At 32.0% G+C, this 25883-nt stretch overlaps 2 protein-coding genes across 2 annotated transcripts; one reads left to right on the top strand and one right to left on the bottom strand.

Moving 5' to 3' along the window:
* Positions 1–1673: 1673 nt before the first annotated feature.
* On the top strand, positions 1674–21111 carry LOC116779214 (toll-like receptor Tollo). The gene is made up of 3 exons (XM_032673419.2): positions 1674–1821; positions 14382–14424; positions 18193–21111. Exon 3 carries the CDS (start codon positions 18206–18208, stop codon positions 20777–20779), a length of 2574 nt encoding a protein of 857 aa, XP_032529310.2. The 5' UTR covers positions 1674–1821; positions 14382–14424; positions 18193–18205; the 3' UTR covers positions 20780–21111.
* On the bottom strand, positions 21108–24859 carry LOC116779215 (probable hydroxyacid-oxoacid transhydrogenase, mitochondrial). Its single transcript, XM_032673420.2, has 8 exons — positions 24668–24859; positions 24437–24515; positions 23735–23943; positions 23184–23380; positions 22787–23100; positions 22521–22702; positions 21540–21810; positions 21108–21270 (listed from the first exon to the last, which is right to left on the bottom strand). The coding sequence occupies exons 1-8, from the start codon at positions 24718–24720 to the stop codon at positions 21187–21189; spliced, it is 1389 nt and encodes a 462-aa protein (XP_032529311.2). The 5' UTR covers positions 24721–24859; the 3' UTR covers positions 21108–21186.
* Positions 24860–25883: the final 1024 nt, after the last annotated feature.

Raw genomic sequence — 25883 nt, forward strand, 5'->3', positions numbered from 1 at the left:
AATAGTTCTAAAGATTTTGTTCTACTAAATCGAATTCTCATTACGATGCAATAAACCCCGCTAACTAACTGAACGTTGTCCTTCAAACGGTTATCAACCCGCATAATTAGAGTACTTACACAATTGTAACAGAATCTGGACCAACAGTCAACACCGCATTCCTATTTTCCCACGAACAATGTCTCATTGTGGTTTGCAAATAATATTTATTTACATATAATAAATAATATTTACACAAAAAAACTTCATCATGATAATATTCATGCTTGACAACATAAGAATATTTATAGAATACCTAATATTATAAATGTCAGTTCTATATTTCTAACGGCTATGTAATAATGTAAGCCTGTTTCTATAGATTTTCTGTGATATATGGTGTCCCGAGTTTCATATAAATTTATTGGAGCCAAATGAAACTACTGGGTATTCGAAAGTTAGAAGTTAGCACTTCTTAACATTTATAGTTCGAAATAAAATAAGTTATATTCAAATAAATAAAAACGACGCATGCCATCTATTAAATTATCATTAAATTTGTTCTGATAAAAACGACTTCGGCTACCGAAAAAGAAAACCGCGCAAAAAATATTAACAATTTCATCAAATTAATCTTGACATATAGGTTAAAAAAAAAATCTGCTCAAAATAATGTTACAGTGATTTTACGATCAAAATTCTAATCGATTTTAACTTTCACGAGCAATTCATCAATCTGTTTGATGGATTAATTGTCGTTAATCTAAAAATTTAACGTTTCATCATGAAAGCAATATATGTCAATTGTTTTATTTTTTTTTAATTCGATGTACATTTATTGATAAACTACACGTAAAAGCAGCTTTTTAATTACATATTATGCTTTAAATTTCATATTCCTTAGATTTTACATTTTAGTCTAAAATATTCTCAATAATTTAAACCAAATTTATAGACAATATTTACAATTTTACTCATACTAAAGAAAGCCTTAGTCAATACACAAAAAATAATACCTGAAATCAAACGTGAAGGTTAGTATTCCCGATACATACCATAAAAAATTATGCCTTAAATTGCATCCGTATGACAAAGAAAGATTGTTTTCAAAATTTAAAATAAATTGGAAATATTAAATTGTCACCAGAACGCCCTCTCTGAATACATATATTAAACTATCACCTTTAGTATCTACATCAACAGACTTTTGGACAGTTCACTGGGCTCTCTATATTTGGCTAAACTTCTCATAGAGGGCGCTAGTATGCTCATTTATGGTTACTTATTTTTTGTATTTTTTTTCAACATGACTGTTAAAAGTTACATTAAAATATTACTTTATTATTTAAATTAAACTCACTATTTAAAATAACTAGAAGTCGATTGTGTTTAATAAATGGCGGTCTTTTCAATTCGGTTATTTTAACAAATATACTTAATTTACTGCTTTGTGTACATTTTAGTAAATTTTATTTTCTAACGTGGGCTTTATGGATAAATGTTTCGCATAATCGAGGCGAACAAACACGAGACATGACATTGTTCAGCGCTGGTGATGTAGGTTGCTGCACCGCAGGTATGGAGTACGATATTGCGCCACTCTACTCATCCTTCTCCACCACACAAGACGACCTCGTACATATGAGAGAGATAGCAACAATACGCGTCACTCAGCAAATAAGGTTTAGCCTTCCAAGTCTGTAGGTAACTCGTCGTTTTGAAGTCGGAAAGAACCGGCGACGGCGCCATTACTCTCGACGTATTCGTACGAACGTGACTGTGCCATAACGCTTGTTTTCCCTTCGACGAACGTTTAGGAACATCATTACTGCGCAGTGTAAGGTAAGAGAGTTGATTTTTTAATTTTTTTACGGAAGCAGTGTTTTTAATAATAAAAAAGTGAGTGTGTAGAATTTATAAATGTGGGCTGGAGCTTTCACGCTTATTTATGCATAGAATTTAACCGAAGGCGGTATGCATAACACTGGAGGCTCAGCCGAGACGCGGTGAATGGCACTGCCTTCGTCGCCTGCGCACCCTATGGGCTTATGACAGATTTAGTTATCAGTGTCAAATTAGTATTTTTTTGGTGTTTCCGTGTCATTGTGTTTTTCTGTGCATGATCTGTGTATATGACGAAGGGGTTACGGTTCATTATATAGTTCCTTTGTTCGTTTTATCCTTTTCTTAATGCATGATTTTCCATCGCGCGGGCGCACTTTATTAACAGCTTAAGTGATCTTCTGGTTCAGAGCCTTATCTCGCTCTCCGAGTTTAACGTTAATGTAAACTAACTAACTGCTAACACATTGCACACCACATGAAGTCATTTCTATATTAATGATGAAAAAGTGGAACGTATATGGATTAGAATAATACACTTATTTCGATTGTTATTATAGATAACACATTTTTAAGGTCTTGTTTTTGTTAACATTTACATGTTTTGCTGCAAACGGCAAAACTATACCGTCTTATCCGCAGTAATTAACATAGATAGGCATGTAATTAGCTATATTTCAATATAGGAATGGAATTTTTCTGTTTATACGTATATAATGTAATCGAAAATTTTTAACAAATTCGAAAACATTAATTCGATGTCCCGCTTAAAAACAACCGCCGTTATTCTGCCATTTTCATTATGACTCATAAGACGAGTCTTCGCAAATTTATGAAAGGTATTATATATCCACAATTCGTAATAAAATACGCGTTTAAAAACCGAACAGAAACCAAACCATCATTAATATAATATTTATTTCCTCCTACTACACTTTATCGAGGTTTTTTTAATTATCTTATCATTTCTAGTCACTTCAAACTAGTGTTATCTCACTTACAATAGATTCTTACTGTTAATTGTTTGTTCTTTGAAAACAAAGTAAAATTGTCCTTCTTAGTCTTATTACTGATTTTTTCCTAGTCAACGTATTTTCCTTTAAGAAAATTCTAGATTTATATATATTTTGACACGGATTGTATCTCTGACGCCGCATCGATCTGATGTCAGAGTCGCGTACATTGCATCTACAAAGTAATTGTTGCTAGTCAAACATTTACAAGTTTGACCTTCGTTTAAAAATCAACAAATCCACAATCCGTTTCACATCACTGATTTGTTACCTGGATATATTGCTAACAAAAAAATTGTCCAGTCTAGTAACAATGACAATCTTCCGCCAGATGAAGAGGTTTTTAAATAAACATTTAGAACTCTGTGGTAAAAACCACAAAGGTAAAATCCGATGTCACTTAATTTAAAACGCGCATAATTAATTTCGTTATTATATATTGCAAAAATCGTTCATTGTCATTCAATCAATCATTCATTCAATCGTCCATCGGTTTATTTTTTCTGCTGCATATTTGTTAAATGACCTTCATATTGATTCTCGGATTCTGCGATCCATTGATTCCATTCATGTGTTTCATCCCATTCGGTTCCCACACGCTCGAAACTTTTAGTATTTCCTGTTATAAATGCCTTCCCCCTATCTTAATCAAGCCCTGCAGTTTAGGATGTAATTTTTATGTTGAAAGTTATCAACTTATTTTTTTTTATATTAAACCTCTAATTAGTTACCAAGATTTATTTGTTTCTATAGTAACATTGAGACTTGTATTCAATACCGATTGAAAATCAAGGTTGAAAAAGATAATAGAAGGCAATGTGGACAATTAGTTGGTTTAGTGCTCGTCGAGAAAAAAACGCCTCCATTGTTAGGTCCCAGTTATTAGTTTTTACGCTATGTAGTTCCGAAAAAACATAGAATTTCACAGATTTAAGTCTTAAAATTGACCGTTAAATGACACAAAAATTTATGTTAAAAATAAACCAATTACTCGATGCATCTTTAGATAATTATTAAGTTAGTTCTACACGCCAAACCGGGCTATCTCTGCCAATCGAACCTATGAAACTTTAACCTTGTAAACTAATAAGCTCCGATATTACAAAGGTTATTGTGAAGAGATTAGCTTACCTAATATCTAGTAACATCACTACTTACATTCAACTAATTATATTTTCAATTAATAGCTTATAAATGTATAACAATACTTAGATTTCCGTAATTGGCAATCGTTAAATATATAGCAGAGTGTAGACATTACAAGTGTACTTAATAAAATCAATTAAAGTATTAACCAAAGGTAAAGTCTTGTCAATTACGCAATTAAAAAATACTATTACTAAGACATTGCGGATTTCCAAAAAAAAAAAAAACAGAACACCCACTTATTGAGAAAATATTGCAGCCTACAGGCAGACTCGAACGAGCTGAGTTCCTAGAACTGTAACATTCCAGTCATTGCAATGCACGCACGCCCGGCCTTTATTGTGTGCCGCTGTAATTTTGTTAGCATTTAAGGAAGTCTTGATGTCAGATCGCTTACAGTTTCCGCGCTGATTCTATAAACATATCATTTTTCACGTAAACATACACATGAAACGCCATCTTGAGATTTATCTTGTAACATATCAAATATTTACATTTCCCGTTTCAAAATTACAATAACACTTACTTATAAAAACAATAGCTTTGCGGCGTAACGTTAATTTATGTGATCAATTTATTAAGCATAAACAATCTTAAAGTATTTGATATCGATACCATTAAATCGATTTCTAATTCTGATCGATGAATTAATCACCAACGACCGAGACATAAGAAAACAATGTTAACACATACATTTAATATAAATATTATTTTATATATTATAGAACTTCCTAGTTAAAATATGTTGCTGTATTTATAACCCCTTCATGAAATAGTTATATTGAGTATAAATAGATATAACATTAGTAGAATAACAATACTTTTCGTAGTAGGGTTGAAAGATGAATGCTTTTATCCGTCTTACCAAAAAAAAAAAAAACTCAATTGGTTTCAAACTGCATATAATGTAAGACTTATTGTCTTTATAATTTCTTTTCATACAACATACTTAAATAATGTTTATTCAAATTCCGTCTAATCATATGACAACATACTTTCTTAGTTATCAAAGTATATAAACTGGCTCACTGGTATAGGATTCGTGTATGCGTTATCAGTTTCCCTGATAACCTAAATCGATCAGGTTATTATTGAAAATAAGTTAACAAACTCCTCGGTTTAATAACAGGGTTATAAACAAAGTTATTTGAAACTATTTTCTTATATCCAGCGTAGAATCTATACTATAACAAGAAAATTAACGAAAGTTAAGTCAAGTAAGGCATATTATTATATAACTCAATAAATTGACTGAATTAAATTCAACCTTTTTATTATGATTGTTTAAAAAATATTATATATATAATATATATATATATTTCATCATCGTAAAGTAAAATTTTCGCAAAACATACATATATCCGGATGCATTTTACGACCAACACTAACTCATAGCTCGTTTCGTTTGTTTCAAATCATAATAAATAGTTTATTATAGTTATACAAATAAGAATATTCCAAGCACGGAATTGTTTAATTGATTTGAAACTACCAGTACTATTAGGAATTCTGATGAAAATGATTAATAATGCAACAATTTAGTACATAAATACGCTCCTATTAGGTTCCTTATCGCTAAGAATGTTCAACGCAAACAATAAAGCGCTGGAAAAACATGATATTTTCAAGAGTTAATGTGTGACATCTAAGATAATATTCAGACGGAACGGAAAAACAGACTTCACTAGAAAGAAATGGCCACTATTTCTAAAAAAAAATTAGTTTAAAAAAAAATTAAATGCCATTAAATTAGTATGGTCAACTAAAATAATGCAATAACATTTATATAAATTAATTAATAAGGTTATAAATGTAAACAAAGAAATTTCATAAAAGAACAGTTAGTTTTTCAACGTGTTATCAGATTTTGATCCTATACAAGAATATTCGTCATTGAATTATCTGTCGAGTGAAAGACAAGAGGAGATAGGAGACTTCTATATTTAGAGGGTTCAATGATAAGACATTCACAGGCACACCATTAAGCTATTTAATGCATTACTTTTTTGTTTCACGTAATAAAAACAACAAAACTACTGTATTAATAATAATAAGTGCATGTCATCATTTTCATATAATTTTATTTATTATCTATAAAATTCAAATAGGTCAAAATACCACAGAGTAACAAATTAAATCATATAAGGAAAATTCAAACGGTGTAAAAAAAATGAATGGTGTCTAATTTAGTCAATCAATAATATCACAGTTTAGTTCAATGTGTTATAATTATACTTTTCATTAATCTGTTATTAAAAAAAAAAAGTGATCGTATGAATTGACGTAACTCATTTTATTCAATATATTTATCATCATTGCTACAAGGAACGTCATAGAATACTTTAGCTTATCTACTGTTTCAATTTACCGGTTTTTCTCTTCCCTGTCAAATTGTTTCTAGAAAATGCTATTGTGAAATTCATGAAATCACTGCCATCAGATTGCAAAATGAAGATCAGAGCTAACCTAGATTTCATTACACCGAATGCATTTCAAGTAAAAGACTTTCTCTTTTAAATTTAAAATTCGCCAATAATAGCGCCGTTTAATGCTTATTGCATCATAAATGTGTATTTATTTTCAATTTCGCATACCTGGCAACAGTTAAGTCACGCAACTTTTTATCGTTAAAATCATACGATTGTTGTCCGCATCACTGATCTACAGAACGCTTCACGGAATCTGACAGTAACGAATAGCTTCTTCGATTCGTTGAAAATATTGCGTTTCAACTACTTGTATGTAAATTGAACTCATTGAGTACATCGCCTGGTTTTTGTGATATCAACACATTACATCATGTTTTTAACGGAAAGAAAGAAAGTTGACCATAGAATTATCCTAATTACTTATACTACACTAAACATTTAGTTTTTTTTAAATACACATGCATCCTCTTCTAACCTGAGCAAATAAGCGGGATAGATGATAGCCATTCATGCTTGCTTATACCGAATGCACCACGTTAAGTGGTAACAAGCGGCACACTCGTTTCACCTTCTGTTGCACTATTATGCGTCCAGTTTAAAAAGTCTCTGGAAAGTACGATATTAAATACAAACCAATGAATAATTTTGTAGCTGTGTTGTATTTTGTAATCTGTGGGTGTGTTTTTATATCTGTAGGCGTCGGCGGCAATAAGTAATAATGTAAACATTGAGTGTCTAATAGAGGCCATTCGACCTGTTCCATAAGTAAGTTTTTAACAAATATAATATTTTGAAATATTTTTGGAATGAAGAAAGATTGTTTCATATAAATAATATCATCTTAAATAAAATTTAAGTGTCGTAATATGTTTTAAATATTGGAATCTCTGAATCGTATCGAATAACCTCGTCACTAATCGTCTCAGTAATTATGTTTTAATGTGATTATTTTATTAATGTTTTGATCTAAAAACGTATTTGTTGTTCGAAACAACATTGAAATGTCTTGTAATAAATTACTCCGCGGAATAAAACAAAGCTCCAACAGCGTCTCGAGCAACGCGTTGCGTCGAAGATAAATTACTTAAGATAAGGAATAACGGTTAATTTAACTTGACTACACAAAGTTCAAATAAACGGGAACTTTGTTGAACGCGTAAAATTTGTTAGGGCATCGACTGTTTCGGTGTCAAAACTTGACTGTATCGAGCTACACGAATTATCATAAACATTTAATACAAATCTTTTATAATAACATCGACTTTAACAAATGATTTTTACCTCGTAGAAATTACGAAATAAACACGTACGTCCATAAATTTTTACATACATATACTCGTATATTGCTTATTGTGTGAGTGACATTTATTTTGGTCGATGACGCCGATCGCGACAAGTCTAGTTGTCAATATAATTTGAAGTTATGTAATCTTCTCAAGTATTAATAAGTAGGTACTTGAGATCATTTGATTAGTGATTTGAATATTATCCTTTTGTGTTTTGAAGTAACTTATTTGAAAATGAAAAATTAAACTAAAAGCTATTTAAATTTATAAAGGTCCCAGGCTTATTTTGGCAATCCAATTTTATTTTGAATAAAAAAAAAAAACACTTTCGACTATTTGTGTTAAATTCTGTTCAATTCAGAACTCGAATTTGGGTTAAGCAAAACATTGTTTAAATGACTTAATAAATAATATCTAGAGTGTCATATAAAATATTCATAGCGTGTACGCCGATGTATTTGTTTGTAATAATTCTTTGTCACAATCATCTGTTCATTTAAATCATTCATTATTTCCTATTCGGAACATGTTCTCGCAGATTTACGATCTGCCTTCGAGGTCCTTGACGAACTTGGTATTGTTTTAACAAGAACCGATCGATGTCAGAAATAAATGAATATTAACCTTGGCTTGCTAATTAATATATAAAACACGACTCCTCAAACAGACGTTATTAGATTAATTAATTTTTCTCACTTCATTTAATGTCTCTATCATTGTGAACCTTATATTTATTTTCTTGTATATAAGCGAGAGGTTCCGCAGAAATTATGACTATTATACACTCGAATTCTGACAATTATTTGGAATTTTTAATCGCTATAATACGAGTAATGCGTGCCAATTTGTCGACTTAAATATTACAATGGATTTCTTTCGTGATGATCGCGACAGTTTCTAATTCCTCATAAATTATGCTCACAATATGACAGCTGTATAGCCTTACATTCATTCTATGTCAATCAGAATAAAAAGACAAAGGTTTAACAAGAAATAACGTTTAGAAATTCGTTAAGTCATTCATTCGTTAATTTAAAGTGTAAATATTTTTTATTTGTATATTTTTATGGGATTTTCCTCATGCTATTTTTTGTACAGATAGACTTCAAGGTTGAAACAGTTTTAAACGTGTATTAAATTTTATCACTTTCTTTCCTATTTTATTGGTTATTAATTTATCAGTCTGACTTGAAACCCGTCTCCTTATAAACATACTTGATTAATATGTTGTTTTAGTGAATAAATGATTATAGATGTAATTATGTTTGAAAGTACATCAAAGGACCTGCGAAACCTGTTATAAAATTGTATTAATATGTAAGTTTATGTTTCGATGTGTGCGTTCCACATTCAACATATAGCAGTTGCGTGTGTGTGTGCCTGACGCCACCCAAGGTGTTGTACCTGTTAAAGTTAGCCGCGTCGTTTGGCTAATCGTTTAGGAATATCCTTCGCACCTCGCACTGTATTCACTAACATGTAACATTTTAATAATTCACACATATTATCAAGAAGGCCAGCTTAAGTTAAATATATGATGAGTAAAATAATTCTAGGCACTGAAATTTTATATGAGGATGTTAGATGCGGATCACTAAAACTAAGTAATCATTTTTATTCAATTAAATCAAGAGATTATATTCAATGATTTTTAATGTCCTGTCCATAATACTTCATAAAGCTATTAGGCGTTTTATTTGCACTCCTGACTCCTAATTAGTCCGAGAACGTTATCCCTGAGTTTTTACTTCACGTCGTTAAACCTAATATAACATTTGCTAAACAAACTCCGAATTAGGTCGAAGCCGTTCGCCTTTAAAAAGAACCATGGGTGTCATGGTACAATGGTGTTCATGGGCCACGTTTTATGGTGTCACGGCATTTATAGTCATAATGACACATTGTATTTGTTACATTATATATAGCAATGTACGGAAATGCAAGTTACTTTTTGCATACATTCAAAATTCATTCTTGAAAATCCCAGACGCGGGGGAAAATACTGTGATGACGTAAAAGACTTATATGAGGTAAGGTTTTTATTGAATTATATTAAACTGTTACGGATCCTTGTAATATCTTACCAGTGGAACTTTCACTTTAATTTGCTCGTACTTTTGCTACCAAATGCCATTTACGGCCTGAAAATAAAATCACTTATACATACGTTAGAATTAGCAAAACAAAGTTCCGACCTCGTTTCAATTTTGGTTCCCAATAACATAAACACACGAAACTCTAGAACTTACCTCAGTTTCTCGCAAAACAATGTTTTGTAACATTTGATTTGCTTGTTTTTAATTTAACCATAACTTTTCATTTGTTTGCAATGTCGTCATAGTGACTAGTTTGCTATTTATAGTAAGGTAGAAACCTGCGACTACATTTGCTTACCCTACTTTAACAGTTTCGCCAAAAGCGACTTCCTGTCTACCCTGACAGTTCAATGTTATCGGGCTATATAACTGATACGTTGTTAAATTTAATATATAACCTTGATTTTTAATATGACGCAAAAATCGAACGGTAAAAATCATCATGAAGTCACGTATGGACTGGTTGGGTAGTTAGAGAATTATGAAACATTATTTATTTCATAATACACTTTTATGTATAGACAAATAAGAGTAAAACCAGGTAAAACGACACAAAACAGGTTGAAAAAGTTTTCCTTTTGCTATGAGGCAAATTTAATTCACTGTTGGCTAGAAGTCATAACAACAATTCAATGATTGCGTCCGAAAATGCAGTCCATGTTCTATTCCATGAATAAAATGAATTCTATACCTATTACAACCCTTTTTGTAGTTTTGATACGAAATAGCGGTTTGATGCATTGTACATGTACCTATATGTATGTATAGATCTTTCGTTATATGTATTACGTTGTCAATTTGTTTCTATAACCCGGTCGATATTGCAAAAGGTACCATAAATATCATCACAGCAAAAGATGAGAACCAATTTCGTTTGTCGGTGTGTGTGAGCGTGCAGAACAGGTTGGGCCGCATACGTGCGCCTGCGCATGACGTGCCACGCTTTTATCAACATTTTCACCAAAGTCTTTCATTCTGTACGAATATTCAGAACAAGGATACGTTAAGTAGGTCGTCATTACATTAAATATTCTGTTATCTAGAATATTTAGATATTATATAAGTATAACGGTACGAGATCTAAAAGGTGTGATACTTTAAAAACCAAAATGTTTTTATATTATATGTATTTTACATATTATTGTATACGTCATTAAGAAAACAATAAATATGTTAACCCTATGACTTTTCTTAATATATTATCTACGGTCAAAGTGATAAGAAAATAAAGAGGAAAATATTTTTTATCTTACATTAATTACTAATTAACTTCTATAACTCGATGATTTATTGAATATTCTTATATAATTATAAATGATTACTTTCGACCTGGGTAAGACTAGTTACAGCTACCGTTGTATCTAATAATTAGGCCTTAAAGAAATCCTTTGCGATAAAATAGAATTTAAAACGGCCGTAAAGTAACTTTAGTAACTAAGTAGTAATTATGAACATTATAAACTTCCAGGTGGTCTGTAATTTGATAATGTTGAAAAACTACATTATAGAGTTACTACGAAAAAACTGCCACATTTGAAACAGGTGTGTCTGAGATACAATACCTTTTATTAGACACTTATTAATAATCAGTTATGGTAATAAAAATTATAGTAGCAATAAATACTTTTATAGTATAACTTATTTATCGTTTAATAAGAAATAAAAAACTTAACTCTTTGATATTAATTTAAAAAAAAAGATAGTCTATTTTGCATTTCAATTGCGTAGTGATCTCATCTAGGTAGTGAAATATAGTCCATAAGAATTGTAAAATCAAGCTAGATTAAAGTATTTTAGAAATTCACGATGCTTATATCACAGTAGCTTTATAAAAGTAAGTTGAATTTACAGTTGGTTTCGTCTAGCCACTGCATGTCCATTTCCGCAGACGCGAATAATGTGCCAGCGATACTAATCAAACCGGTAATCAAATGAACCGGCTTCCAAATAAAAACAGTGACTCAGACGCATTAATTGCTAATACCTAAAAAATATTATATACATTTGTTATTTCGTTTCCAATATATGTTCAGTATTCTTATTTCTTACCATGAAATTCCCGTATCTCATTCCACAATCTACGTTACGTCGACTTAAAAACTGAAAACTCTTTGTATATAGTGTGTAGATTAAAACCCGTGGTAAGAGGCCTTGGAATATTTGATTTTTAAACGACTTCAAATACGAAGGAGGGTCTCAATTCGTCTGTGTATTTTCAATCTAATTTTAATGTGTTTTCAGCATGCCATTGACATAGTAATGTAAGTGTGTATATGCTTTTTTATGTACATATTTAAAAATCATTTCAATTTTCTATTTATCTTTATTAATGATTAGATGGGGAGAAAAAGCTACAACTAGTTTTGATAATTAAAGATAACAGATTCTCTTAATTATACGAAATCGATAATACTTTTTTAAGTAATCATTAATGTATTTGATTGATTGCATTAATAATGAATGTTAGTATATATTTTAAAAATACCAAATAATTCTTTAATTCCCCACAGAAATCTAACCTAATCCTTAATATAATATATTAGTCGTTTCATTACTAAGTACGTATACTACAAAAGTAAAAGTTTTTTTTTTATCTTTAATAATGAAGTCAAATTAGATTTATTAATATAAGCTGGTAGTAGAGTTACTGCAGAGATTTGTCGGCTTAAAAAGTGCTCGTAACTATTATAAGCACTGTTGGATTACCGAAATAAATAAACTAAAAATTTCACCTTCTCATAGAAGATCAGAACATATTAGTGATTACAGTCCCATTTTACTCCATGAAAACCACATTTAGGTGTCCATGGGCAATGAAGGCCAGTTTCACTTACCATTACGCAGATCGTTGCATATTTTATATATGTCGATCTTCGACAAAACATCGAAAATAACATAAAAAAACACATTTTTTTTTTTTCTAAATGTCATTAAATCCAAAACAATATACGAAATGTTTGTTTCTTGTTGAACTTAACCATGTTATAGAAAAATTAAGAACAATTAGGTTTTAAAGTTTACATTAAGACGGACTTTGGTATTTTATTTAATAAAAAAAAATACCGATATCATTGACATGTTTACCTATTGCGTTTTAAATACAACACAGATGGAATAATAACGCAGAATGAGAGTACATAGTACGTTGACCCCTACCATTGAAACCACATCCATCACGAGAAGAGATGTTTACTCAGATAACTTTATCAGTTATCACAAGATTTTCATTTGAACATTCTACTCTATCGAAGATTAACACACAAAGAATTTCTAAAAACCAAACAAGTTACATATTTTTTCCGTATGTAGAAAAATTTGACAGAACAATCTAGCATACCTATGAATAATGCATACAGAGATTGCTGGCATAACATTTATCACCACCTTTTGTGATTCAAGTCATTGTTGTCATCACAAAAGATGAACAAAGCTGGGTTTTAAGTAGCAGGTGCCTACAAGGCTATCCTGTGTTCTAGTACGTGCCATAACGCATCTCGCTCCACATTTCTTTCCATTTACATGACCTATGTTACAGTAGCGACACGTCAAGGACCATTCTATTGTTAATTCAAGTATGTCATATCTCGTTTCAAATTGTTGCACGTCTTCACACAGTTAAACGATATCAATTTATATCACTCTAAGATAAAATACGATACACGATAGCCGTGTTAATATTGTAATAGCGTGAATTATTAATCATCTCAATATATTCAAGGCGATCGCGGTTAAATGTCCCTCAATTCTGCCGTTATGATGGCATTTTGTATTTCTAATTTATTTAGTATGTACTAACAAAATAATTCATGAATCGTTCGTGTAATTACGTATATAATTTTTCATGCAGGTAAAAGGTCTAATGTAATATAATATAATATTATATGGCTCTAATTCTTTGATCGTTTCAAAGCCAGTCGTTCCAGTTCTGGGGACATTAATGAAAAAATCAATAATGACAATATATATCAACACTTAACAAGTAACAAAGGGTATAAAATCCAAATACTTTGAACAATTTACTATAAATATGACTTTTGATGCACGGCGCATAGCATACGTTTGCATTCATTTTAACATTGCATGACCGCGACGCATCTTAACTAGTACAAACCAGTCTTGATAGCAGTGTCACATTGCCGGCTTCGGTGCTAGTGGCTCTGATGTTCGATATCTGATCTTGATAGATACGTTCAAGATCAGCTGATACAGTTATACTTTTGTAATTTGTATTTCATCCGAATACCTGATGGGCGATAGCTATCGTATTGTTTTACAGCAGTGGATGACTACCTATTTTCAAAATTGTTTACACTTTATGTATTAATTTCTTTCAATAATACTTAGTAATGATGTCTTCAATTTATAACATAAAAATATTAAATGGAATCAATATATTTCTACTCAATATTCCAGACAAAACACTGTTATCAGAATTGTGAGAGTGCTTTGCGTTACAGACGTCATTCATAGCACTGCTTTTAATTTAATTAAAATGATACGATGAGATCATTTGCCATTTAAGATAGTTTCATTCGTAACACGTATCTATTTTAAGTTTGATATCTCTAATTCCTTATTTTTCTTTTGCAGATAGCAATTAACAAAGTAACAGGGAAGCTGAACAAGGACAGAGGTTCGTATTTAATTTAACACCGTATACAATTATAGCGTTTTTTTTAGTAAAATAATTAATAAGTGTATAACATTTTTCTATAAATTGACTACTATCTTCATCGGGAGTAATATAAAAGTACCAAGTTTATATATATGTCTCTTTATATATATGCCAAGCACATATACAAATCTCATTCATGTCTATAATTGTTAGTGATATAAATTTCTTTAATATCCTCTATACGCCTTGATATCAAGCATTTTTGTAGTCCGCTTACCATCGCCGACACAGTTTTATTATAGCTACCTACGTGTCGCTGTGATGAAACAGGGTTTCTTATGAAAGGTTGTCATTAACAGAACCAGCTCATTGTGGCAAACCACACATTCTCTATATACGATGCTATAGCCACACATACCCGTATCATATCTCAAATCTTTGTCAACCTTCCTACTAAAAACTTAAGGTGACTATTACATTACATAGACCTAGCTGGTCTCCGCAAACACTGACTGTCACATGACTTACTTCATCCAACTCGACTTTAAACCTTATTTTCGTCGATATAAAGTTTATAATTTATACCAGAACATTATCAGTCGAACCGTCATCGTTCCAAGTGTGTTGATGTCATAATATAACGAATAGACGTATTATAACAAAGAAATATCGAGTTCAGAAAGATTTACCATAACTCTTAATATTTACGTAAATGGCCTATAAAATGTAACATTCATTTTATGAACTATATTTATAAGGATATGATAGTTTTTTTGTTATTTTTAAGGCAATCATAATCTCTATTTATCATTTTAATCTACGTTTCGCCTAAATTAACCTCTATTGATCACACTGCCTTCACAGATATTTCTACTATTTTACTGATAGGTATATAGTATCCGTATAGGTTTCTTGATTGTACATTATAGTTAAATACAACAATAAATTAAGACGGTCGTAGTCTGCCAAACATCGTAATCAATCAGAAATTATCGGCCATGATTCATGAACCGATAGCTAAAGTTAATGTACACAATGTGCTTTACTGTTCAATTGTACTATATTCTACATCACAAATAAGGTCAGACGGATTACAAACAATATATCGGCCGTCTATCCGGACACGATACGCATTTTTGCATGCTTCGCCAATGTAGGCGCTAGTATTGTATGCAAAACGTATATATAATTTATCCAAAGCGTTTATTAGCATTCTAAATACTATAACAAATTACGTGACATCTGCATTTAATAACCATATTCAATTTATTTAAATATACCAATTAGTTAACAATTGTCAGGAATAATGTATTAATATAGTTAGTTTGTCTGAACCTTAATTATGTATATTTTAGTTAGTGGGTGTGTTCATTGAGTGAATCGGATAAGAAATACATAACTGATTTAGATAAAATCGATTCTATTTTTAATGAGATTTAAATATTGTTTACATATTATATCAATATTGGTTAAATTCTTGGACGTCTTCGTAGTTTACCAACAAAAAGTCGTGCAAATAAACATCTGTAGATTCAAATGTTAATGCACAGCGATAAATTCCCGGTTCGGGAATTTTTACCACCTTGTGGCAACAAGCATCAGCTGTTGCCAAGTTTTTGAACAGATGCTTATATTTGTATTCAAACACATTTCGGTCACACCTGCCAATACTTAACAGATCATAACGAAATCCTTTCTATGTAGCATACATTGAGCCGGACAATATCTTGAATAACGAAAGAATTTATAATTTTATTATATACTTAATTTTAAACTTCGGACTTTGAACGTAATCTGACTAAACACTAAACGATTGATCCTGTCATGTGATGACTGAGAGCTCTTTGTTTGAGAGAAATAGTTACCTTGACTTCTTTTATAGAACTGACATACAATGTAAGAAACATTGAAAGAATTTAAATTATTTACAATACTAACATTGTGCAAAGTACGGAAATTTTATATAGTAACAAATTCTACGTACAAACCACATTATTGTATAGAGATAATATATCGGGGCTTTATCTAATCTTATCGTTTAATGTTTGCGACGAACAATCTTACAGTCACGCCTTTATATATGTGATACAGATATAGAAAAACAATAGTATTATTATAATACTAATTCCCTCCAAACATGTCCGTCGTCAAACTGCTTTTGACCGAAACGAGAAAGTGTTACAACTTTCTACATTGGACTGAACTTCGATAGCAGTCGATAATCTACAACTCGCTTGAAATCTTCTCATACAGAATGATACCAGTGTATCTATTGATATGATATTGTTTAAAAAACAACAATAAAAATTTTGCTCGAAACAATAGCGAATTATGTTACTTTTAACAGACTAAGTAATTTTAAAGTACACTACACACTTGTGCAAATGAATGACTTTCGAATAAGGTCTTTTTATATTTTAATCTGCTTTCATAAATAGCAATTATATTATGTGTTCAAATACTTGCAACTCGGATGCTCCAATAACGTATGTTAATTGAATTAACATACTAGTATCTGAATGACAACTGTTTATGTGCCACAAATAAGCCTTTATTATAAACGGATGATTGATTGTTAATTTGTTATATTTAATTTAGATCAATGAAAGGTTGAAAAAATATATTGTTTTTATAAATATATAAGAGGTATACTTTTTTATATTAGAGTTTCTTGTTGTCAATTTGTATAACGGTCACTCGGAAGTGGTGACATACAAAATTTTTTGGGGATATCGTTATTCGAGAGCAAGGAAGACTATGGTTTAAACGGGTGCCTTATTTGTATGAAACTCACACATTCAAAACTCTATTATTCAAGTCGCAATTAATACTGAAGTCACATTCAGGCCCACCGTGTTGTCATTCGCTACTTTGCTATTCACATTTTTATACAAATCAGTGCAATTATATACCTACCTACAATTCACATACATATCATGTGGGTTATATAGTTATTTGCCAAATAACAGATGCATGCACCACATACGGATAGTGTTTCACAGCCAATCAACATCTGTTAAATATATAATAGCTTACAATTTATTTATACATGTTAAAATATTGTTATTGTTACTTTGAAACCCTTCATTATCAGATAAAACTGTTATTGAAAAAATACGCATTAATTCTCATTTAACGATTATAGGGCTACGCGTGAAAAACTAATCGAATATTGATACACTAAAAATGATTTACACAGTTTTTAAAAAATCTAATACACTGGGCCGATATACTAAGCACACATAGCTAAGAACCGTGAGAAGAAAAGTGGCTGTCAAATAAAACAAACCCCTATCGAAATCGATCGACCCGTTCGAGGGCCACTATTCCACAGACAGATACAGACATAGGTATACACGCAAACACATGCACGCACGCACGTACAGAAACAGCTAGAAAGGCCGACACAAACGTCCGTTTATAACAATTCTTTTTTGCGTCAAGAGTTTTAATATTGTCCTTCTTAATAATATGCATCATACAATAGTGGTTAAAAGAGATTCCCGGTACTTCTAATTATTCTGCTGAGCGAAACATTATAGACACTTTGTTACCAGCACGTCATAAAAAGTCCGTTAAGCTAAAAGCTATTGTTCTCTTGTAAACCATTTTTTGAGTTTTTGTTTCACGATTGAAACGTTTGTTAGCTCTAAACAAGAAACAAATTAAACCTATTGTTTCATAATTGTTTTAAAGGCCTCATCAACTACTTTAGTTGGGTAATTGACGAAAGAGCGAGTACCGTTCCCTTAGTTCTGTTACTTACATTTTTATTTTTCGTTTCAGAGTTCGCTACGATATGGGGGCTAAGTCCCAGGAGTTAGTCCTGCTCCTGGCAGTATGTGCTCTTGCAATCTGCGAGACTGTCAACAAAACTGCGAAGAAAGATAACAAAGATGCAGACAATTTCCTCTTCCAATATGAAGATTATGATTCATCAGATAACCAGGAAGTCCTGTTTAACGAAGACAGGCCCTGCCCTAGAGATTGTCTATGCACTGTATCTCAAGGATATAGAACAGCTAAGTGTAATCGTCTAGAACTAGGAACACAGAAGTTTGGAGACGACATAACCGACCTTGTCATAGAAAACGCGGATCCAAACTCTCCTATAACATTGGATGATTTTATTTTCAAAAAATTAGGTTTGCATCAAATTGCAACTATCAAAATTGTAAACAGCACCATCACATCAGTGGGGGCTAATGCTTTCCACGGACTTCACGAACTTTACGCAGTAAACCTGTCCAATAATAAACTAAAAAGCATTCACTCAGAAACGTTTGCAAATAATAAAAAATTATTACTGCTAACACTTTCTAACAACCCACTTAAGTTTCCTGCACCTGGCTCACAAGAATATTTTCTAAATGCTTCATCCGTTCAAGAATTTGATATTTCATATTGCAACATGCAATACCTAACAGCAAATACGATTAAAAACATGCCCGGACTTATGTATTTGAATCTAGCTGGAAATAACTTATCCAATATGGAAGATGACACGTTTAAAACGCTATTAGATTTGGAGGAATTAGACTTGAGTGACAATAATATAAAAATTTTACCAGGAGAAATATTTTCCGAAAACACAGAGCTTGCTACGCTCCACATTCAAAGGAATCCCATCGATTCGGTATTCGGTTTACAAATATCCGACTTATTGACCCTTAACGCTGGTCAAACAAATATAAGCTTCATTGGACCATCTATGTTCCTCGGTATGACTTACATAGCTAATTTAAATCTGAGCGGAAATAGTCTGAAAAAAATCCATAACCAAGCATTCCACAAATTAGTCGAACTCAACTACCTAGACCTGTCTTATAACGACTTAGACTTCGTTTCGAGCATTTTAATTAAAGAGAACATTGAGCTGGATATTTTCAAAATTTCAAACAATCCTCGTCTTAAACACTTGCCTATGGAGGGATTCAATTGCTCTGCGGAACAATTCAACATTTATCTCTTTGATGCATCAAACTGTGGGCTGGAAGAAATATTCGACGATTCTCTGAAAACGTTTACGGCGCTATCCCAAATAAACCTCTCTGGAAACAAAATTAAAACTATAAGTAGCAAAGTATTTTCGAGATCCCCCAAATTGATTGATATTAATTTGTCTTATAATCAAATTACTTCTCTGGACAGCAAAGTTTTTGAGAAAAACAGCGATTTAGGAAAATTAAACCTTCAAGGAAACCCTCTAAAAGTTCTTTCTACTGAAATATTTAGTTATACACCAATACTGACTTGGTTAGATATGAGTCATGCGGAGCTGACTGCTCTTTGGAAGGTAGAAAAGACTCAACCAGCAACGCTGCTCAACAACTTAAATTTCCTGAACGTTTCATATAACCGCATCACTGAGATCAAGCAAACCGAATTAGACACGCTTAACAAATTACGCACACTTGATATAAGTAACAATTTACTTGCTTGTAGCCGGGACTTCGAAAACCTCATGTCTTGGTTGAGCCAACATAAGGTGTCCCCTAATTCCAACACAGCCAGCATTGCTAACTTAGCTAAGGATACAAAAGATGAAGAGACTAACTATAGTTGGGAATTCCTGTCACGAAAAACATGTGGAACAGCAATGCCACACCCAGTCGAACCCTTGCCATCCGTGTCCGATGAAGAAATTTGGGAAAGAATCGACAAAGATGCTGAGGGTAACTTCGATTTGAAGGACACCCTTGATGATGGCAAGATAGCCGACGATACTAAACTAACAAATGATGAATCAAACGAAAAGATCGATGACGACAACGCAGACAATGACGCTGATGATGAAGATGAAGACGGAGAAGATGATGACGATGACGAGACAGGAGAAGATTATGATGATAATGATGATAATCTCGATCTTAAAGTCAATTTGATTGACAAAACGGTCTCTCAGTCTACGGCTAAACCTACAGCTTCATCTCAAAAGGACAAGGTGGATATTGCAATCAAACTTCTGGAAAACGACAGCGTCTACGATGACCTGGAACCTGAAGTATATGTTCAAGAATCAATGAAAGATCAAGAACACGGCCGTTATGAGTATCTGTGGCCGATGTTGATCGCTATTTTGGGAGCGCTACTTCTTTTGATTGTCCTCGGAAAGGTCGTCATGATGATATGCCAGAGAAGGAACAAGCAAATAAGATACAACAGTGCCATAATCGCCGCCATGAGCAATGCTGGTCGCACAAAGAAGGACTGCGGTCTCGTTTACCAGCAGCTATCAGAGGAATTAACAGGACCTACGACACCTAAACTCAACCGCTATGCACCGTTGCACAACGTTACAGTGAACGCATCTAACATGTCCTACGAAAGCAGTCCTTTCCACCACAGCAACATTGTGCCAGAGGCTGTGTGACTGGACCGCACAAAACAAACATCATTTAATTATTAACATAACAACTGCGTTAACTTTTATATAAGCAGTAAGTGATAGATGTTAGCGCTAGTCAGAGCTACCTACATATTGTACCAAATTTGTGCATCTTTTAAGTGCCTTCAAACAATTTTCGAATACTATCGCGTCCGAATCCTCATATCTAGCGCTTGTCTTATGATTTTAAGAAGAAAGTAACAAATGGAAGTCAAATTTTCAACAAATTAATGTAAGATATACATAATTATATATTATACAAATTAGTTGATAGGTATTATTTTATGTACTTAAAATTAATAAAGATAAAACATTAATTGTTATATTCTTTTATTGATAACATTAAATAAATTTGTAAACATTAACAACAAAGATTATTTTTCTTACATTGATCAATATATAGTCAATGAATCCTCCAAGAGTCTGCTCAAGTCCTCCTCGCTTTGTGGCAATGGAGCCATTTTCAGCAGCCGTTGCTATAAACAAGAAATATTTTTCACTGTTTATTCCGTAATAAATACCAATTGCTATTTTTTTATTCATTTTAATATTTTTAAAGTGGCAATACTTATTGTTATAATGTCAATGAAATACAACTAAACATAACACAAATACTGAAGTGTATTATTATAGATTGATAGCTAAACAGATTTTTAATACTGTAATTTGAAAACTACTGAGATGATTTTCATTCAACTTTATATTTATGTCAAAAAATATACACTACAGAAGAATAACATATTACCTGAGGTAAAGCTCCCTTAACCAGACTAGGAATGTCACCAGAGTTGAAGCCGAGAGCTGACAATCCATCATCAATACCCATTTTGTCCATGTACTTCAATATAATATCAGACAGTACTTTGCCAGCATCTTCTTTTCTCTTATTAGTTATATCGGTTCCAAGTAAACTAGCCGCCTCAAGATGCTTCTCGGGATCACTGACAGCTGTGAATTTGAAAACCGCTGGTGCTGTCATAGACACGGCCAGGCCATGAGGTATCATTGGCTTTGAACTGGAACAAGATCGTAATGATGTGATAATTAAAAATTAATCATTATCATATCATCCAATGAAAACATATGTTTATTTAATGACAATATTAAATTAATTCTTATTTCTTTATCAGTACAAATTAAATAGACATATATTAAATAATTATTTCTCTTAATATGAAAAAAAAACTTCCTTATGTACTTTTCCTCTTTATCTGCCTAGATGTAAAATCCCCTTTTAATTTGTCATTTTGCGCACACACACACACACAAATTTATAACATCAATGTGATAACACAAACACAAGTTACGTGAAATCATATTTCATTGCATGGCGTATTTAAATTTGCTCATAATAATTGCATACTGCAGATATCCATTGAAATGATTTATGACTAAATTAACATGTTGGCCCAGTTAACTCTTTGAAACCTGAACACTTATTGCAGATTAGTTGACTTCTTGAATATTTAAATATGGAAACTATCCATTAGCATTAGTTTTGCAGGTTTGGGTTACATTCACACATTGGGTTGCTTAGGTAATAAGGAAACAGAAAATATTATAATTTGCTAGCACTTAAAAGGTGAAGAATATAAATAATCACATATAAATCGGACTTTATCACCTCTTGTTTCCTAAGCGCTTTCTCATTTATGGATATACCAGTAGCCATAAGAATCTTAATATTTCATTCAATTAAATGGACTTAATTTAAAACATTTCATACCCATAATCCTTAGGAACGAAATCTTTGACATTCCCAGCTATGGGATATGCTAGACCGTGACATAAGTGTATGCCAGCGTTGCCAATGCCCACACCTGCCATGGTAGCTGCCAGATGCATACTCGAACGAGCCTCTACATCGTCAGGATTGTTGACAGACCGGTGGAAGTATTTATTGAGTGCCTGATAACATTTTATAGCAATAATAATTTTATGATTTATTGCTTATAATTCACATAGGGTATTAAGTGATAAATTAATATTTACTTGCAAACAAAATCTAGCCCACACATCCGATATAGGATTACTTCCTTGATACACTGGCCTTAAGGATGGATTTTCCGGAGCCGGTTCTCTTTCGTTGTATGGTATTGTAGTAAAACTTTCTAATGCATGACAAAATATATCGAATCCTGAATAAGTGGCCACGTTTTTAGGCATTGTTAGTGTATGCAGAGGATCTATGAGGGCCAACAATGGGCGTATATTTAAATGGGATATGCCCGTCTTAGCATGTATTTCTTCAAAATCAAAAATACTGATGCCAGTTGTTTCACTGCCAGTACCGCTGGTTGTTGGAACTATGATTGAGAAAATGGAAAATATGAATCGCCTTTCATTGTATCAAATAAATTAATTTGATGTAATGATATAATATACACACTTGCTATCAAAGGTTTCAGCTGTACAACAACCGGTTTCCCTTTACCCACTGGCTGGTTGACGTAATCAAGGAAGTCAGCACTAGGGTCGCAGTAATAAAGATTAGCAGCTTTAGCTGTGTCCATTACAGAACCACCTCCCACAGCCACGAAACTGTCGAAGTTACCCTCCTTTGCAAACTTTATGGCATCTTTAAAACTGAAATCAATTTTTACATACCTATTAATTATTATCTACATATTTGTATGTTTAGCCAAGTGTGAAGCAAAAGAATTGTTCGAATTATTTTTTTCATATTATTCTCGCATGTTTTTCACGACAGTTAGTACTAATATTAGAAAATAGTTAAAAGAATGTTGTAAGTTTTTTTTTGTAACAAATATGTGGATTTGTTATCCTTAGGTATAATTTAGTTATTGATGAATCACCAGGTCATATCAATTGAATCTTTGAAATTTTATAAGGTTTTAATGCCATGAAGTCACAAAAAAAGCAATTTGTTTATAATATTCATAGTTATGAAATAAATTCAGATATAATTACACTACATACCTTGTATCAGTAGGTTCTACTCGAACTCTGTCATATACTTTATATTTCACACCATTCCTTGTTAGTGATTCCAATACAGCTTTCATTGGACTCAGAGAGACTACATTAGGGTCTGTCATAACACAAACATTTTTAGCACCAATATTGACCAAGTCCTGACCGACTTCTCTTGTGACTCCCAATCCATACCTTACTGTTGAGGATTTAATCTTAAATTTATAAAATGCAAAATTGTTGTTATTGTCTTTAAATTTTAGAATAAATTAACACAAAATAAGAATTTTTTAAACCTTTAGTTTTGCTTTTTGTCTAGAAGGAATATTTAAAAAATAATACAGACAAACTAAAAATTAGAAGCCAAGGCCTACAACCTTTAGATTGTTATTATATGATATTAGCATTACATATACCTAAAAGAAATTTTAAAAAATTATGTTGAACATTAAACATAACTTCTAAAACTATTTGCCTCGGTAGCTGGGAGTATCAAGCAGCAGCCGAGTGGTTATTAAAATACAAACTACAACAAATGTATTCATTACATATTATTTCTTCATCTGTTTGGTTACAAAATTAAATAAAAATTAGAAATTAGGACAAAGTTTTATTTGTAACTTAATTAGTAAAGATCATGCCATTAGCATTTACATATATTTTATATATTTTTCGTTTTAAGTATTAAAAACATTGTTTGTTACCAACCTCAAAAGCATAATCCTTAGTTGGAGTTGCATTCGAAACTTGAAAATTTCCTCTAAATCCATGAGCTGGACATTGGCATCTAAAATTTTGGAAAGAAAGTGTTTGAAAAGAAAGCTAAAGACTGCGATTATTCATGTCATACAGAATGTGATATTTTTTTTGTTTTAATATGTCGCACAAGATATTCCATATATATTTTTAAATATGTAAGTATTTAGAAAATATACTTACGCAGCTACGTTCATAGTCCTAAATAAATCAAATACTCTTTTTCGGGAAACCATGATTTTTTAAAGAAATGAAATTGTTAAAAGACTCTTTACGATTCTGGTACGAATGTTATCAAATTGTTTTTGGTCATAATGATAATGAAATATTTGATAAAAAAACTTTAAATCACTTGTTGCTCTTGTTTTGACTTATGACAGCTAGTTAATTATTATGTGACATGAAGTTTAAAACAGATGTAATTTTTATTGTACTTTCGTGTACAATAATTAAAAAAATAATAATTTCCTAGAACAACTAGTCATAACTAAATAGCGCTTGAGTTGGAACAAACATATATTTTTATATTATTATTTATGTATTGGAAAACAAAATGCTGTCCTCAATAGGACTATTTCTGTCATCTTAATAGTTCCTTAACCACTACTTATGAAGTAAAACTTCTTATGGAACATTCATCAAGGTTGCGTAAACGTTTAACACTCGGGGGTATAGAGGGGATATAAAAACAGTCATAGCGAGAGGGAATGCGTGGTACTCGAACGCATGGCATGGGCAATCAATTGTGACGTATAAGTAATGTTAATAAAGTTTTTCTTAAAGCAACATTAAAAATTCCTTACAAATTAATTTCTGTTTACCCCTGTTTACCCCTTCCTGTTTTCATTCCAAAATTACAAAGTTTCACTTCTTTCGCACGGAGGTACTTCACAGATATTGAAATGAAACTAATATATTTCGGATATACTACGCGAATTTTATTTTAAAACTACATAATCCCGACGTTTCGGTTACTTTTCAGCAACCGCGATCACGGGCAGACGAGACGACATCTCGTGGATTATGTAGTTTTAAAATAAAATTCGGGGTTATGTAGTTTTAAAATAAAATTTTCGTAGTATATCCGAAATATATTAGTTTCATTTAAATGAAGAAAACTTGCGAAAGTCTTAGATCTCATTACTTCACAGACGATTATTTTTTTATCTCTTCTTCCTTGCTTAAATATAAAGGTGGTAGAGTCTAGCTGTGGTCAAATTACTACAGCTCCAACATGAGCTGGTCGATCGGGGAAGTACTACCCTCTTACAGAAGATCGGCGTGAAGTAGCCTTTAATAACTGCGTTTCGTCCGATGAGTGAGACTCGGTTGCTCTTTCCCTGTTCCCACCCTTTCCTACTATTTCGTTGTTCCCACCCCTCCCTCTTCCTCAATAACC

The sequence above is a fragment of the Danaus plexippus genome, chromosome 6 (genome assembly GCF_018135715.1).
Source record: "Danaus plexippus chromosome 6, MEX_DaPlex, whole genome shotgun sequence".
In the NCBI taxonomy this organism is placed as follows: domain Eukaryota; kingdom Metazoa; phylum Arthropoda; class Insecta; order Lepidoptera; family Nymphalidae; genus Danaus; species Danaus plexippus.

Excerpts from the sequence above, each read along its gene's own strand:
- LOC116779214 (XM_032673419.2), top strand. The coding sequence starts at position 18,206 with ATGGGGGCTAAGTCCCAGGAGTTAGTCCTGCTCCTGGCAGTATGTGCT.
- LOC116779215 (XM_032673420.2), bottom strand. The coding sequence starts at position 24,720 with ATGGTTTCCCGAAAAAGAGTATTTGATTTATTTAGGACTATGAACGTA. Across the intron at positions 23,944-24,436 it reads CTAAGGATTATGCTTTTGAG|ATTAAATCCTCAACAGTAAG; the intron begins GTTGGTAACAAA and ends TATAAATTTAAG. Across the intron at positions 23,101-23,183 it reads GCTGAAACCTTTGATAGCAA|TTCCAACAACCAGCGGTACT; the intron begins GTGTGTATATTA and ends TCTCAATCATAG.